Raw genomic sequence first — 16,709 nt, 5'->3', positions numbered from 1 at the left:
GTTGGGGGGGGGGGGGGGGAGGGGGTGTTGTTCCCGAGGTAAGTGGTGCGGAAGCAACAGGGAGGGAAGTGCCCCACCATCAATGGGGCAGGTGTGGTCTTCTGATTCTGAGAGGTGACAGGAATGTGAGGAACTGATGGGGCGACAACTGTTCTCGTAGCGACTGCGTAAGAGGAGGTCATAGTCACAGGATGTAGGCACCCAAATTCTCTCTCAGCCTCAGTGTAGGTCAGTTGGCCCAGGGTCTTATATTCCATGATTTTCCTCTCTTTCTGTAAAATCCTGCAGTCTGATGAGACAGTGAATGCTGCTCTCCACAGCTGACACAGGTGGGAGGTGGGGCACATGGAGTATTGGGATGTGATGGACATCCACAATCTCGACAAGTGACGCTGGAAGTACAGTGGAAAGACATATGGCAGAACTTCCAGCACTTAAAGCACTGCTTTGGGGGAGAGATATATGGCTTGAAGGCACAGCTGTAGACCATCACCTTGACATTCCCGAGTAATGAAGATGAAGGTAAGATGAAGGCACCGGTGGCAGCCTGATTATCCCTCGGACCTCAATTGATGTGGGACGAAATGAACACCTTGCTGCTCTAAATTGGCACACAGCTCGTTTTCAGACTGCAAAAGAAGGTCCCTGTGGAATATAATACCCTGGACCATATTTAAGCTCTTATGGGGCATGATGGTAACAGAAACATCCCCAACTTGTCACAAGCAAGTAATGCCCCTGACTGGGCAGAGGATGCTGTTTTTGTAAAGACTGACCCAGAGTGCATTTTGGACAAGCCCTCCACCTCCCCAAACTTGTCCTCCAAATGCTCCACAAAAAACTGAGGCTTCATCAAAACAAAGGAGTCCCCATCAGCTCTCATACTTACAAGGTACCGGGGCGAATAAGCTTCACTGCCATCCTTAGCCTGGCGTTCCTCTCATAGTGTGGCCACGGAGGTGAACGATTTGGGTTCATATTTCTTAGCACTGAAGTTAGAATTTGCCTGCTTACTTACAAACTGCTGGCGGCAGACCACCAGCCAGAGATGATGTACTACGCTTCATGGCGTGTCATTCACCGTGATGCCACCCACTCCGACCAGGGGCCCTCCCCACAGGCATCACCCAGCCTCAGCAAGGGCCACCTGGCAGGATGGCCTTTGCCGGGAGTCCCAATGCCCCAGGGAGATGGGCATCTACTCCATGGCATACGTGGGGAGTTAACGGTGCAGGCATCAGCAGAGCAATCCCTGTGTTGTCTGGGGGTTACGATAAACAGGGTACATGGTGGCCCTACCACAACGGACTGGCTACCATGCTGGATACGTGCTAAGAAGGCCATGGTCATCAACGGTGCAGAAAGTAACACTGCATAGTGCTTGGTGGAAAACGCACCCAGGAAGGTGTCCTTGCCCAAGAGATGGAGAATGAGCAGGACTGCAATGTGACAACGAGGAAGTGGGCTAAAGATCTCAATGCACGATGGACACAATGCACCATGTAACGTGTCCTCCTCCAATTGGCTCGATCTTCAGGAAAATTTAGAAAGATGGAGGTCGAACCCGACAGGTGTGAGACTCCTTGTAGTCACCTCTTACGACAGGCAGGAATACCTCAGGCCTCTTCTAACCCCCGGACCCGCAGGGGGACCACAATATGGTCTCTCATGGTCAGGAAAATAAAATAGAGATACTGCAAATCAAAGTAAGTTTTAAGCCATGTTTATAATAAATAATAATAATAATAATAATAATAAGTCAGCAATTTACAACAATATTTTAACTTTTGTTCCAAATTTCTGAAAGTTATCCAGGACGTGAAGTACATTTGATATTAGAATAAAATGTACCATTGCTTGGAGACCTAGAGGGTCATACCAATTGGAAACATTTCTTTTATTCTCAAACACTACAACTTCTCCTTGTGAAATACAAATATTGTCACTTCCAGATGAGTTGGCATAAGTTGATCACTTGCATTTGCAGTAGGCTAGGCACAGCAGCTTCACCGGCCTATCTCAACCAATAACGTAACACCATTTTGTAAATAACTCCACGGCAATGACCTAAGTGTTTTCATTACTCTGTAGACAGCTACTGTTTTTGCATGTAGCCGTTAGCGCTCGCAGCTGAAAGCTTGCAACAGTGAGCCTAAGCAATGACACCTACAGTTGAGACGGTGTAAGAAGATCCCTACCTTCTTATACCATCACAACTATAGGTGTAATTGCTTAGGTTGGAGGACCAATTTAGACAATAGCGTGCACTGTGTTTTTGTACTTGATGGGGACAGAGGTGGGAAAGGGTAGTCATAATGAGCTAATTCATTTTCAGCATAAATTGCTCTGAGGCATAAAAAACACAATAGCATTACAGTTGCAATGTTGACAAAAGAGTTCACGGGTGAACAGCTGAGTGTTAGTGTCCAACCAGCACAATATTTCGGCAAGCGACCACATTGTCATCATCAGATGCGCTGACAAACTGACCGCTGAGACACCGATGTCAGGCTTTTATCTCCTCTCCCCCTCCAGGTATTCCAGATGAGGTCTAAGCCCAGGCACAGAGTGTTCAGCACCCTTTTTATCAGATTCAAAACAGGTTCCCAGGCATTATTAAGGATGTAACCGCTATCTTGATTGATCAGTTGTTCCCATGCTCGAATCTCAATAGCTTCTTCAATGACGCAGTCCCAGAATTTGGAAGTCTGTGTCAGAACCATGGTTGGTTGTAATTCTTCCTGTGCAATTTCGAGAGGTGATGTTCAACAACCACCGACTTGTTAGGCTGCTGCAGTCTGGTGTGCTGTTCATGTTCTTGGCAAGCATCTTTGATAGTATGTACCTTTTGGCCAATGTAAGTCATGCCACATTCCCAGTGGATCTAGTAGACTCTGGATTTCCGTAGTCCTAGATCATCCTTGACATTACCAAGCAGTGCCAATGTCTTAATTGATGGGTGGAAGACAGTCTTCAATTGATGCTTTTGAAGAAATAGACCTATCTCTCCCGATAAAGTGCCACAGAATGGAGTAAATGCTATGCTCTCATCGTGCTGAGGTTCCACTTCTGTTTCCTATGGTCGTATAGTTGGTGCAGGATGTAGAGCTCTCTGAATTTGCTTCTCTGTGTAGCCATTTTTCCGGAAAACCAGCTTCAGGTGTTCAAGATCTGAGTTAAGGCTCTCATTGTCAGACAGGGTATGGGATGTGTGAACCAATCTTTTGAAGACGGTGTTCTTCTGTGCGGGATGGTGCCCTGTTTGCATGTAAGCAAAGGTCAGTGTGCGTCTTCTTACAGTACATGCTGTGGCCCAATGTACTGTCTGCCATTCTTTTAATCAGGACATCCAGAAAGGGGAGCACTCCCGCCACTTCGGCTGGCAGAGTAAACTTGATGTACGGAATTGAGATGCATGAGAAAACCATCTGCTTGTCACTATCATGTGGCCATATGACAAAGGTGTCATCAGTATAGTGGAAGAAACAGGTAGGTTTCCACTGCGCTGAATGCAGGGCTTCCTCCTCGAAATGTTCCATGAACAAGTTGGCGACGACTGGTGAAAGTGGACTCCCACTGGCTACTCGTTCAGTTTGCTTGTAATATCCACCATAGAAGAAAAAGTATGCCGATGTCAGGATGTGCCTAAAAAGGTTGGTCGTCTCTGTGTGAAATTTCTGGCCAGTAAGTTCTGAGGCTTCCTGCAAAGGCACCCTTGCGATGAGAGAGACAACATCGAAACTCACAAGGACGTCGGAATCACGGAGTCTGAAGTTGTTAATACGCCCGATAAAATCCAGTGAGTTGCGAATATGATGTGAACATTTTCTGATGTAAGGGCTAAGCATATCCTTAAGGTATTTTGCAAGTGAGTATGGCGAAGCACCAATGTTGCTGACAATCGGTCATAAAGGCACTCCCTCTTTGTGTACCTTGGGAGTCCTTAAAGTCTCGGTTGTAGCTTCTTCACAACATCCTCAAAACATTGGTTCACATAGCCCATACCCTGTATGGCCCATACCCTGTCTGACAATGAGAGCCTTAACCAAGAACTTGGCTACACAGAGAAGCAAATTCTGGAAATATGGCTACACAGAGAAGCAAATTCAGAGCTCTATGTCCCACACTGACTGTACAACCAGGGGAAACAGAAGAGGAACCTCAGCAGGATGAGGGCATAGCATTTAATCTGTTCTGTGGCACTTTATTGGGAAAGATTGGTCGAATTCTTCAAAAATATCAAGCGAATACTGTCTTCCGCCCATCAATTAAGTCACAGGCACTGCTTGGTAATGTCAAGGACGACCTAGGACTATGGAAATCCAGATTCTACTAGATCCCCTGGGAGTGTGACACAACTTACATAGACCAAACGCTGCGTACTATCTAAGATCTTTGTCAAGAACATCAGTGGCACACCAGACTGTAGCAGCCCTAACAAGTCAGCAGTTGCTGAACATTGCCTCTTGGAATTACACAGAATGAATTATGACCAGAACAAGGTTCTGACACAAACTTCCACAAACTGGGACTGTGTCATTAAAGTATCTATCAAGATTTGAGTATGGGAACTGTTGATCAATCAAGATTATATCCTTAGAAAGCCTGGGAACCTGCTTTGAATCTGATAAAATGTAGAAAGAAGTCATCCATCACAAACTGACTTCGAGAACAGGCAGAGATACTACGTAGACGCTGTCAGTACCTGCCCCTGGGTGCAGACTGTGAACAGAACAGATGCTGGACGCTCTGCGCCTGGGTGCGGAACGCGTTTGGAACACCTGGAGGCCGGGCGCCAATACCTCGGTGGTCTGTTCATCAGCCCATCTGAAGATGGCAATGTCATCACTTGCCAAAATATTGTGCCAGTTGGACACTAAGACCAGGCTGTTCAACCATGAACTCTTTAATCATGAAGTATGCTGGAAGAAATTGAAGAATCAGTTACAATGTTATTCAGCAATTTATGTAATATCAGAATATGATAAACTGCTCACCTTATCCTTCAGAGATGGTGTTGCTGGCAGCACTACAGAAGGCTTTGGTATATCAACTGACACAGAGACTGGAATTCGAATGGGTTCTGTAGTATGAGCAAGAGCAAGCTGGAGCCCAGCTCGACAGCCAGTGTGAGTTGCCACAGGGATTTCTGGAGGTGCCTCTGTCCTACTGGCCCCCAGTAAGCCACTGTCACCAATGGGCTGCGACTGTATCACAGCCTGAGAGAACTGCCTGCCACCAGATGCTTCCATTATCGTCACAGTAGCTGTTGCCGTGCTTTCTGATGCTGATGTGTAGCTGTCATCTGCCACACTCTCATCGTCTTCTTCTGGAATAACTTCAACACTCTCAGGCGAAGTTTTTTCTGATGTATCACCACTCCTCGTTTGTGGCCTGAATCCAAGAAGAATTAATCAAACAATGCACAGATTACAAAAATGAAGAGGATATTCACATGTAGGCAGCATGATTACTACAAATACACTGTATCATCTGAAATGCACATGAGATCATTTACTCCACATTGAGGAACTTGGAAAATTGTTAGTCTTTTCTTGCTTTCTTTTTTCCCCTCTTTTTCAAATGCACACATTGTACCACTGAAAGCTGCAAATAATAGAAATGACAAGTATTTTGGTAGTAGGTATGCTAAAAAAAAAATCAGTAGAGCATTATATGATGGAAGATATAAGCATCTTTTCTTGCAAAGTGGGAGACAACAACTTTATGTAGCTTAACCCAATCAGGTAAAATTTTTAAATTTAATCTAAAAGCTGTATGAATAAACTTTATCACATCTACCACCCATTTATATGTACAATTATTGTCTTATGCTTATGAAATATCTGACATTCATATAAAAAATGGACACTGCTTGCAACAGCAAGAAGTTACATAGTTAGCAAGATCCGTTGTAATTAAAACAATGAAATGGTTGCACTAAGAGGTACCATACCTTGTTGCAACAAAAAAATAAGCAGCCCAGAGTATTGCAAATAAATATCAGTGGCCAGTATAGTAATTCTTTTAATTTTGTTTTAGTTTCATCGCCACTCTTAGTATTGCTGCTTCTGATTTTTCAGTTACAATAGGCTCCATTTATGTATCTTCTGCAATGTCACAAACATCACTATCTGCAGAAAGCAGTGAATTATGGCATATTTAATTTTATAAGGATTGGGTAGCTGAGTATGTGAGTGTATCAAAATTGGTAATCACAATTTTTCATTGGGAAACATCTGCAGCCACATATCTATGAAGTGCCTGAACTACTGAGATTGCCTTCAATAATTATCAACGAATTTATAGATGGGAACAGTTAAATTAGATGTCTTGAAAATGAGCTAATATGAACACAAAGCCCTGCTATCTAAACAGTTTATATACTGCCACAATTGCTGAGGCACAATGATTGTAAGCCATTCATTTCAGGACAAAAGTTTTTGCTAGGTGAATTTTTAACATTTCTAATGACAGAGTGTAGAAGATATAGAATTGAAATTAAATGGAGGAAAGGGGGGGGGGGGGGTGCTTAACTACCTGAAACAGCACAGTACAAATGTTGCGCAGCATATCATCTAAAAATCTAACAAATCCAAAATAATAGTTAAAGGCACAACCCCCTTCCTACTTTCCATGGTTGACATATGGTATGCAGTATGTTATATATGGTATGAATGGTGGCAACAATGGAACAGAAATGACTGAATCAATTACAATGCAGATTGGGTATTTCGTCATAATGGGGGTAAATGTTGCCAATGACAGGTACCGACCTCAAGTTACACTACAGATCAGCAGGTTACCGCATCCTTTATTTTATATTCACTTTTTTTGGTTTCACCACCAAACAACTAAATGTCACATCTACCTAAGACCATAATGTAGATTATCTGTTGCAATCAAGATTTTCTGGAAGAAGGGGTGGTGGATGCTATCATGCTCAAAATCTTATTTCACACCAGATTTTCATTCATCTGAAACTGAGTGCACCTCTGCCAATATCAAGAATGACTTGCTGGTTATACATTCAGAACACATCAGCTGCATACCTGACTTTCTAGAAAATCTTGAAATTTAAGTACTCAAAAAACACCAAAATATGCAAGCATTTATGACCTAAAACTTACATGAATATGACCTTAAAAATTAAATATGACTTTATAAAGTTTATTTAAAAACATACTTGTTGACTGTTTTATATACCATGTAACAAAATTCACTTCTGAACAAATTGTAAGTGTAGTACTTCTTTTTTGTGGTGTTTGAAACTAACTAGAACTTATTTTTGAAATGTCTGCATTTGTCTGAAAAAACACGAAGCACAGTAGAAACAATACTATCTATCCAGGTCATAAAACCATTTTTTTACCAATTATTTAAAATATTCTAAATTCTTTAACATGCTCCGCCAATCTTCAGTGTATGCAGAATATCATTGGATCACAAAGTGTATTTTCAGGTTTTCCAATTTCAATTATCTACAGGTGCTGAGGACAGTTTTGTACCTGGAACAGTTTCTCTCCACATCACAGGATGTTACAGAACGTATTTGAAGGTGGCAAGGTCACTGCAAGCCAGTTTTGGTTCACTGTCTTTAGATGTTGTGGCATTCCCAAAAAAACTGTCATTAATTTTGCACACTGTAGAATATCCAGGATTCCACTGGAGAGCATTTTTGCAATTTGTTGTTCCCTTTGTCAGTCACTTGACCACAAGCTTGGCCCAACTCACTCTGCACATGCTGCACAATACTCAGGGCATCGTAAGGTTGAGTAGCAGCAGCTTCCAGTCATGTGCTGGCTTCTGATACCACTGAAAAGGTAGGCCAAGTTTCCAGAAAAGGTATCTGTACAGACTTCTTCCACGGTTTTAATAGCACTTGATTCATCAGTATCAAGTTCACAAAAGATAGTCTTTATATTGGTGTAGTTGATGCAATGATACTCGGCAGCATTAAGCATTCATGTAAGAACAGGATGAGAGGGAGGGGCATCGAAGGTGTTTGTTCCGTGAACTGTCTTTATTTTGATGTAGGTGGCACAGTAATACTCAGCAACATGAAGTCAAGAACACCATCGTCTAAGAATAGGTTGAGGGGGACGGGCAATGAACATGCTAGTCCCTTGAATTTCTGCACCTGTATTGAAAGTTTCACTCAGATTTTCTTGCCCCATGAAATTAGGCCTAGTTTGTTCGTATCATGGTAACCTGACCGCACCTCTTTTGAAGCTCTTTGTACTGCATGTGCAAGGCAAGTGACATACACTATACTGGAGTGGAGAATCTGAAGCCCCTTGTTGCTTTAGCCATGTATGAAGCACCATCTGTTACTACCACCAAAACATTGTTTCTGTTCACACCATCCAGGCATAGTAGGTTTATGGAATTGTCGAACAAAATGGCTACTGTCGATTTGTTTACTCTCTCAAGAGGTTCACGCATAAGGATGAAAATTTCTCCAGGTCCATTAATTTTTAGAACACCACCAACAACAACATTTAGAACGTAAGGCCCATCAACATCAATGGTTTCATCTGTTGACACCCAGACCTTTTTGTCAGCAACACTAATTCATGAGTTGCTGAGCAACTCCTCATAGCACACAGATCAACAGTTGCTTCTCACTGTAGATTCATCTGGAACTGGGTGTGTCACGCACTTCTCCAAGAATTGTCTGAAGCATGAATTATTCAGATTCTCCAATGGCATGTTGCAAGAGACAACAATCTCACACGAGTCCTTGAAGAATGATTATGTGGTTGAGTAACAGCATTTGTCTGCTGTCATTTTCATCACTTCTATTTACACAGCAACTGTGTGTGGTGGTATTACAGTGTTACTGCATATTAAATTGCTTTTTAGCACTAATTTTAATTTCACACAGTTATAAAATAATATTTATCCACTAATGCTGAAGGACTTCTCTCCAAAATCACAAATAAAACCTCACAGGCTTCTAGAGCATTTTGTCAACACCACACAACAATATATTAAGTCAGCAAGCTGACTAATGTGTTGCACTGCTTGTCTGGTATAGTCCTGACAAATAAAGCTTCATAGTAACTGTTGTGCTTATTTGTAAAATACTACCTGAAACATTATCAACATTATCATTTCTTTAAGACATGACAAATATATTCATTTTTGGCAGAAGTTTGCCAAAGTATGACCTATCACAGCAAAAGCTGGCTGAAATATGACATAACTAGAAAACGTGTAAATATGATTTATATGCAAAACAAAAATATATTTTTCTACACTACAATACCTGGATTTATGCATAAATTGTTGTAAGATTCACACAAAAATACAGGAAAAATATGACTTGTCTTTAAAATCTGGCCCATACTAATAATTTATTAATTGGAAGGACATAAAGTGAGTAAAGAACTGTCTATAAAACATAACATAGTATAGTGCATATCAACAACTGATAAAAATGTGACACCTACATAATTCAAATGAATATCATTACTGAATGCTGCTCTTTTTGTTTCTTCTATAACTATTCACCATGCACAATAACTATGCTGAACCACTTCACAATTAGATGAAACAATCTTGAGCCAAAGTCTACGGGGGGTAACTTTACTCAGTAAGTGGTATGGGAACTTATCTATGAGGAAAATTGAGCAGGACTACTCTAAAAAAAAACTGTTGTTATATACTGTCCACCATCTTCATAGACTTTCATTTGTTTTTTGGGTGTTACTGGAATAATCCAAACCTGACTATAATAATTTCTTTGACTGTAAAACATTATCTCCATAAATTATCTACAGAGAACAGTGTTAAAATTAAGATACTTCAGTACCATTTAATTCATGATGAAAGAAACAAATATAAATCATTCAATGAAGCAATTGCTGATAAGTTTCAATGTATCTTACAACTGTATTGGTTACATTCATCAGCCTGCATAAAATTCACATTATTCAGAAATGCTTGCATAAAAAGCTATCCTATCACTTGAAATGAGGCATAGCTATTTCACTGTGGGTTTATCTTTTTCTCTTGTTTCTTGCATATTTGTATTCTGAATCAAAACCGTTTAATACCATTTAATTATTGTTTCTTGAATAAAGTGCATACTGAATTTATTGAATTATATTAGAACATAAGCATAAATAGAATATGCCAATCTGGTGATAAAAGTTTAATCATAAGTATAATGTATCTGTAGTCTTACTATTGTCCAGACAAACTATTTCCTTCTAATTATATCACAGTTTTCATTTCTCAATAAAAAGAAGAAACAATAGTATTCTAGCTGATGACACTTTCACAATCATTATGACAAAGGGATCCCACATCTGGCAAACCTTTTTATGGGGTGATGTTGGCTGCCAATATTTAAAAGATTGAGAAAGACATGACCTTACACACCTCCTTTGACATATCAGAACCTCGTGTCAAATAGGATGGAGTACTGTAACACATTTATTTTACAATAACTTTAGATGTGAAAGAACAAAAGGCACTGTACACATATCAAGCTGGCAGTAGATGCAGTAATGTGAAAGGAAAAAGAAATTACAACTAATGAAAAGCACCAGTTTGCTTTTGTTCTACAATATTACTCTTATTGTTAACCGGTTTTCGGCTTACAAGGCCATCTTCAGACATTTACTGAGTATTATCACCAAAGAAGTTAAATGTTAGCAAACAACACTAGAGGAGAAGTAACACATCTAGACTGAAGTAGAATCATACACTAAGTAACATCGTTGCAATGAAAAAGTAAAAATTGAACAGTACATAAATAACAATGGAGTAGACAGGAAAACCTTTAGTACAAAATAGGAATAGCATGCCTACATAACAGTTTCTATTAATAAACAAAAATAATAAAATAAAATAAAATTAGTATATCTAAAAACAAAGATGATGTGACTTACCGAACGAAAGCGCTGACAGGTTGATAGACACTCAAACAAACACAAACACACACACAAAATTCAAGCTTTCGCAACAAACTGTTGCCTCGTCAGGAAAGAGGGAAGGAGAGGGAAAGATGAAAGGATGTGGGTTTTAAGGGAGAGGGTAAGGAGTCATTCCAATCCCGGGACCGGAAAGACTTACCTTAGGGGGAAAAAAGGACAGGTATACATTCGCGCACACACACACACATATCCATCCACACATAAATATGTCTGCTTGTGTCTGTATATGTGTGGATGGATATGTGTGTGTGTGCGAATTTATACCTGTCCTTTTTTCCCCCTAAGGTAAGTCTTTCCACTCCCGGGATTGGAATGACTCCTTACCCTCTCCCTTAAAACCCACATCCTTTCGTCTTTCCCTCTCCTTCCCTCTTTCCTGATGAGGGAACAGTTTGTTGCGAAAGCTTGAATTTTGTGTGTGTGTTTGTGTTTGTTTGAGTGTCTATCGACCTGCCAAAGCTTTCGTTCGGTAAGTCACATCATCTTTGTTTTTAGATATATTTTTCCCACGTGGAAGTTACCTCTATTATAAAAATAAAATTAGTACTAGACAAGGCTGCATCAGGAGGTATGAAACGTGGAGAGTGATACACAACCAATTAAAAGAAGAGACAGTTATTAATGTTAATACAGAATACATAAGAAACTTAAGCAATATCAATAAGATAAACAGAATGCTCACAACATCCCATAGCTCACAAACATGCAGCTTTCCACTCAATGGTACACCGTCTCATATCTATCCCCATGTTGAGAGGTGATTTTAAAGCAGAGTTAGATACAATAAAATTTATTGCCACAGCCAATGGCTGCAATCCAGTCCTTATTGACCACATCTTGCACAGGAAACAAAAACGGGAAACTATACCCCTCCTCTATGCCCTACCCGCTTCCCCATCCACTGTCTGCAAGAAATGGTGTGCACTACCATTTCTAGGTCAGGTATCACAGATTGTAGCCAAGGCACTGAAATCCTGCAACTATAGGCTTTCCTACTATGTCAGGAACGCGACAGCCCAGTGTGTTTTTAATAGCAAAGACAAGATCCAGTTATTATCCAACAGTGGGGTATACAAAATAGCCTGTTCTACTTGTGACAAAAATTTTACATTGGTCAGTCAGGCAGAGACATATCAACTAGGCTGGCTGAACATGAATGCAGCTGGAGGTTGCAGAATTCAGACTCTGCATTTGCTGAACATGTACTGAGTGAGGTTCACAACTACCAGCCAGTGTCCCATGTACTTCACTTAGCAAACAAAGGCCATAAACTCAACCTGCTGGAAGCCCTAGAAATTAACAAACATCTTGCTTACAGTCCAGATCTCATCCTAAATGACCAAACACAGCTCAACACTTCCCCTCCCCGAAACTTCATATAATCATCTTTGTTGTTCATTACTTCCCACACTCTCTCTTCCTACATATTCCCATTTTCCTGTATTCATTAAGTTGTTTTGTTTTGTTGAAGTTGTCTTTGTATTCCGCATAGACTGTAGTTTCAATAGTTAAGGCTTTCTTTTAACTGGTACTTGTATTACTGTCCATGTTTAACACCCCTTGTAGTTGTCTCATCAAATACTGTTCATATTTTACTTTGCTCATTTATTTAATGAAAACTGTTACACAGCCACTGCTTTGATTATAATGTTAACGTTAAAATGCAGTACCACCACACTCTCAAACTGTAGGTTCCCTCAAACACCTCCATTTTCCTGCATTCATTTATATCTGTTTATCTTATTGATACTGCTTTAGTTCCTTACGTATTCTGTATTTACATTGATAACTGTCTCTTCTTTTAATTGGTTGTGTATCACTCTCCATATTTCATACCTCCTGAAGCAGCCTTGTCTAGTACTAATATTATTTTATTTTATTAGTTTTGTTTATTAATAGAAACTGTTGTGTAGGCATGGTATTCCTATTTTGTGCTAAAGGTTTTCCTGTCTACTCCATTGTTATTTATGTACTGTTCAGTTTTTACTTTTTCATTGGAAAGATGTTACTGTATGTTTCTACTTCAGTCTAGATGTGATACTTCTCTCCCAATGTTGTTTGCTAACATTTAACTTCTTTGGCGATAATACTCAGTAAGTGTCTGAAGATGGCCTTGTAAGCAAAAACCGGTTAACAATAAAAGTAATATTGTAGAACAAAAGCAAACTGGTGCTTTTCATTTATTATAATGTTGTTCTACCAAGAACTGACGGAAGATTCTGTTAATATGAAAAGAAATTACATTTTTTAAGTGAGAAAATATTCCAGTAACTACACACTTAACCTGTTTGAATACTGTGTGTACACAAAATTGGGCAGAGATGTTAATACAGACATTTCTGTGCTCTGAATAAATAGGGCTGTAGATTAATGTAATTCATGTTCACTGAGCTCTTGGGAGTGGAGTTAGAACATCATTAGTTCCTGAAGCACTGTTTACTTTCATTTATTCATTGTGACGTCAGTGCATATGGTGCAAATAGAGGCCTAATATGATATGACTTCACAGTACATGAGACATATGATAACTGTAACTTGAAAGCACTTGCATCAAAGATGCACTTATGCAGTTGGACAATAAAAGTTATGAGTAAGAACAAACAAGTTCTGCAGTGACTGTCAGGTCAGTTGCTGGTCAAACTGGCAGCAGACAATGAAATACAAAATGATGTGGACCCATAACAGAAATCTCTCTTGTGGGGAAAATGAGATCAGAGATGGAATCCACTTCCATATAAATAAACCTTCATTTCATTCATCTGAGTAATCTGCTAGTCAATGTCCACAGTTTCTTAAAGTGTCAATCAACAAGATTTTGGTTATTTCAATACCTATGGTGTGTTAAACTATCCTTCTTTTTCTGCTATGTGGTCAAAGAGCAATTCCATACAACTTCAAAATACGTAGGAGTTTGCCATTGTGCATCAAGCAATCACATCTGGGATTCTTCCTTCTAAGTAGGCATGATCTTTCATTGATTCAATGAATTCAGACATGAAATAAATTATTTTGAAGATGAGATGTAGCACACGTGCCTCGTAACAGCAAATACTGAGGGGAGCACATTTCATGTTGGATAATGACTGAAGATGATGTTCACTGTACAACACAACACATTTATTTTAGACTTCATACTGGGCTAACAGCTACCTCTAACATCCTGAATTAGTCTTTAAGTTCCAACGATGAGCAGTCAGTGAAAACCACACCATCAAAGACAGGAAAAGAAGGTTTGGAATTTTGTGTTATGTTAACAATTGCTTAAGAGTCATAATATCAGCAGTTCACAAACAATGCTCAATATACGAACTGTGGTGAATTTCGTCTGTACCAAGTAAATTTTGTGTGTCAGTCACATATATGCTCGATCTTCCATGTTGATACTCCTCCTACAAAAGTGAAGAGAACAAGGAATACGAACATAACCAATGTGGCCATTTCCTTTAATCCAAGCAGCAACATCACCACAGGGCCTCAAAAAATTGAAAAAAGTTGGGACTCATATGCTGGAGTTTATTCCCTGAGCTTTTAGAAAGAATATGAATTTTGACAAATTGCCTGATGGCATCTGTTTTGGTTTCTTTGGCCAACACTGTCTGCTAATTTTTCTGATGTTTCGCCAGTACAAGTGTCTGGCATTGTCTGAGCTTTACTCTGCACTACATCAGCAATTGAGAGTGAAGCTTTGATACTACCAGCCACTCGTGCTGGTGAAATGTCAGAAAAAAACAGCAGACAAATGTCGGCCAAAGAAACTGAAACAGAAGCCTACAGGCAATTTGTCAACAAGTGGTAACGCTAGCCTTAACAATTTTGTAACCTTGCCTGACCACACTTTGTATGATGATGATGAAGATTTTGTATGTGGGGTGCTCAACAGCATGGTCATCAATGCCCTTGTGGAGAATCAGTATGCCATACATACGGGGCGGGGGGAGTGATGGAGGCTGTCTGCATATCTGTTTAGGCTGTGTTGTTTATAATGCACTGAAGTCCACCTCCTCTCCCCAGCCCTATAGGGATGAGGCCCAACACTTTACAAAATTTCAAAACCCACGTGACACTGAAGTCGGTGTCAGTGAGGATGGAGGGCAGATCTCCAGCAAAACCGAGGGCTGCCTCGATATCAGTATTTTAAAACACACAAATGTCAAAACATGTTGAGCCAGAAACGGCACACCACAAACTTCACTGAGTGGAGGATTTGCCTGCCAGAGGACACTGAGTGTTTATGGACTACATCCTATGTGCAGTCTAGTGAGCAGTACTTCCTTCCATCAATGTGGTTGGCATGAAGTCAATCATGCCTATGTGGCCAATATGAGCAACCACAGTTTGTTGTCTGTCACTTCCAACCACCCAGTTTCCTATTGATGCATGATTCTTCTGTCTAATAATGAGATGACAGTGTTTTAGGGGATGACACATTGACATACAACACCATCCCAACATGTTTCTCTGACTGCTTTGTCAGCTATGTTATTTCTCTGTCTCCTGACTTGTCCAGGTACTCACAAAAAGACCACCTCCTTGCCTCAGTGTTGGTGCCATTGCAAGGTGTCATGGATGAGCGGAATCAACTGGTCTACTGTACACATTAGGTAGACCATTTGTAATGCAGTGAGTCAGACCGGATTAGGAACCTCGTACTCTGATGCCTCCAAATTCACTCCAGTGCCATCATAATGTCATATAATTCAGTCACATAATCTGCAGATCTGATATATCCAGATCTGTGAGACTGTTGGTGGCCTGTATCCAGAATGGCTTGTTGCATGGCACCGATTCCTGAATCGTCAAAGTTGGCTGTCAAAGTTGGGTTGGACTGATGCACTAAATGTCATTCATTGAGGCAACCCTGACATTTTCAGGGCCTGCTGGACCAGAAGTAGGTGCCGCTGAATCCAGAGTGGTGGTTCACCAGCCTCTGCACACATAGTCTGAACTGTCGAAAGGCTCCAGTTGATATCTGACTGTCCTCATGGTGGACAGTGTCTAGCATCTTGAGGTAGAAATGTGGCTGACCCATACACCATATTGCCACAATCTTTGGTCTGACATATACCCTATAAACTTGTTACCTCCTCACCTCTTTCTGCTGAGGTATTTCAAGACATTTCATGATTTGAAGCCCTTCATTCACAGGTCTTTCCGGTGTGGGAGCCAGATTAATTTCAAGTCAAATAGTAGGCCCGAAGAGTGCACACTTTCCTTAAAATTTAAATGTGTCCCCATCGTGAGCTCCAGTGGTGAAAACTGTGACAAGCACAATTACAGATGACACAAGTAGTCTTCTCAAGTAAGAACTTAAAATCAATTTTATTTCCCCAAGTTCCCAGCCTCCTTAAGGACAGCTGAAGTTGTCTCACTAACGTGAGGAGGAGGAAAAGTAGAAGATCACACAGTTATTCACAATCAACTCTTAAATGGGCTTCTCACTGCAGAGGAGATGCCATAATAGCAATTGTGAATGTAATGACAGTTCATATGCTGCTTTGGAGGACCCCTTCTCCTGAGCAAAGCAGTCAGCAAGGAATGGTCAACACGTTAGTGTAACTGCATCCTCATGGAAGAAATGAATAAGAAGTGGCAGACATTCACATAGCTTCCATTCATGAAATTGCTGAAGGATGTTAAGGATGTTATATCTACAAGTGGTATCATATGCTTTTTCAAAAATCACACCAGATAAATGGTTGCAACATAAGAATGACTCCAGTATCACCATCTCCAGTAGAATTAACTTATCATGGTCAGAATGGT

At 40.4% G+C, this 16,709-nt stretch overlaps 1 protein-coding gene across 3 annotated transcripts in view; it reads right to left on the bottom strand.

Annotated features, from left to right (window-relative positions):
- The window catches only part of LOC126251768 (TATA element modulatory factor), a 181,768-nt gene that overhangs the window by 136,347 nt on the left and 28,712 nt on the right, over positions 1-16,709 (bottom strand). For all 3 annotated transcript variants that reach the window (XM_049952388.1, XM_049952390.1, XM_049952389.1), the window contains exon 4: positions 4,998-5,394. In XM_049952388.1, the coding sequence (XP_049808345.1) occupies positions 4,998-5,394 (397 nt within the window). The remainder of the gene's footprint in view (positions 1-4,997; positions 5,395-16,709) is intronic.

This window comes from Schistocerca nitens, chromosome 4 (genome assembly GCF_023898315.1).
Source record: "Schistocerca nitens isolate TAMUIC-IGC-003100 chromosome 4, iqSchNite1.1, whole genome shotgun sequence".
Lineage (NCBI taxonomy): Eukaryota > Metazoa > Arthropoda > Insecta > Orthoptera > Acrididae > Schistocerca > Schistocerca nitens.
This window is presented reverse-complemented; position numbering and strand designations above follow the sequence as displayed.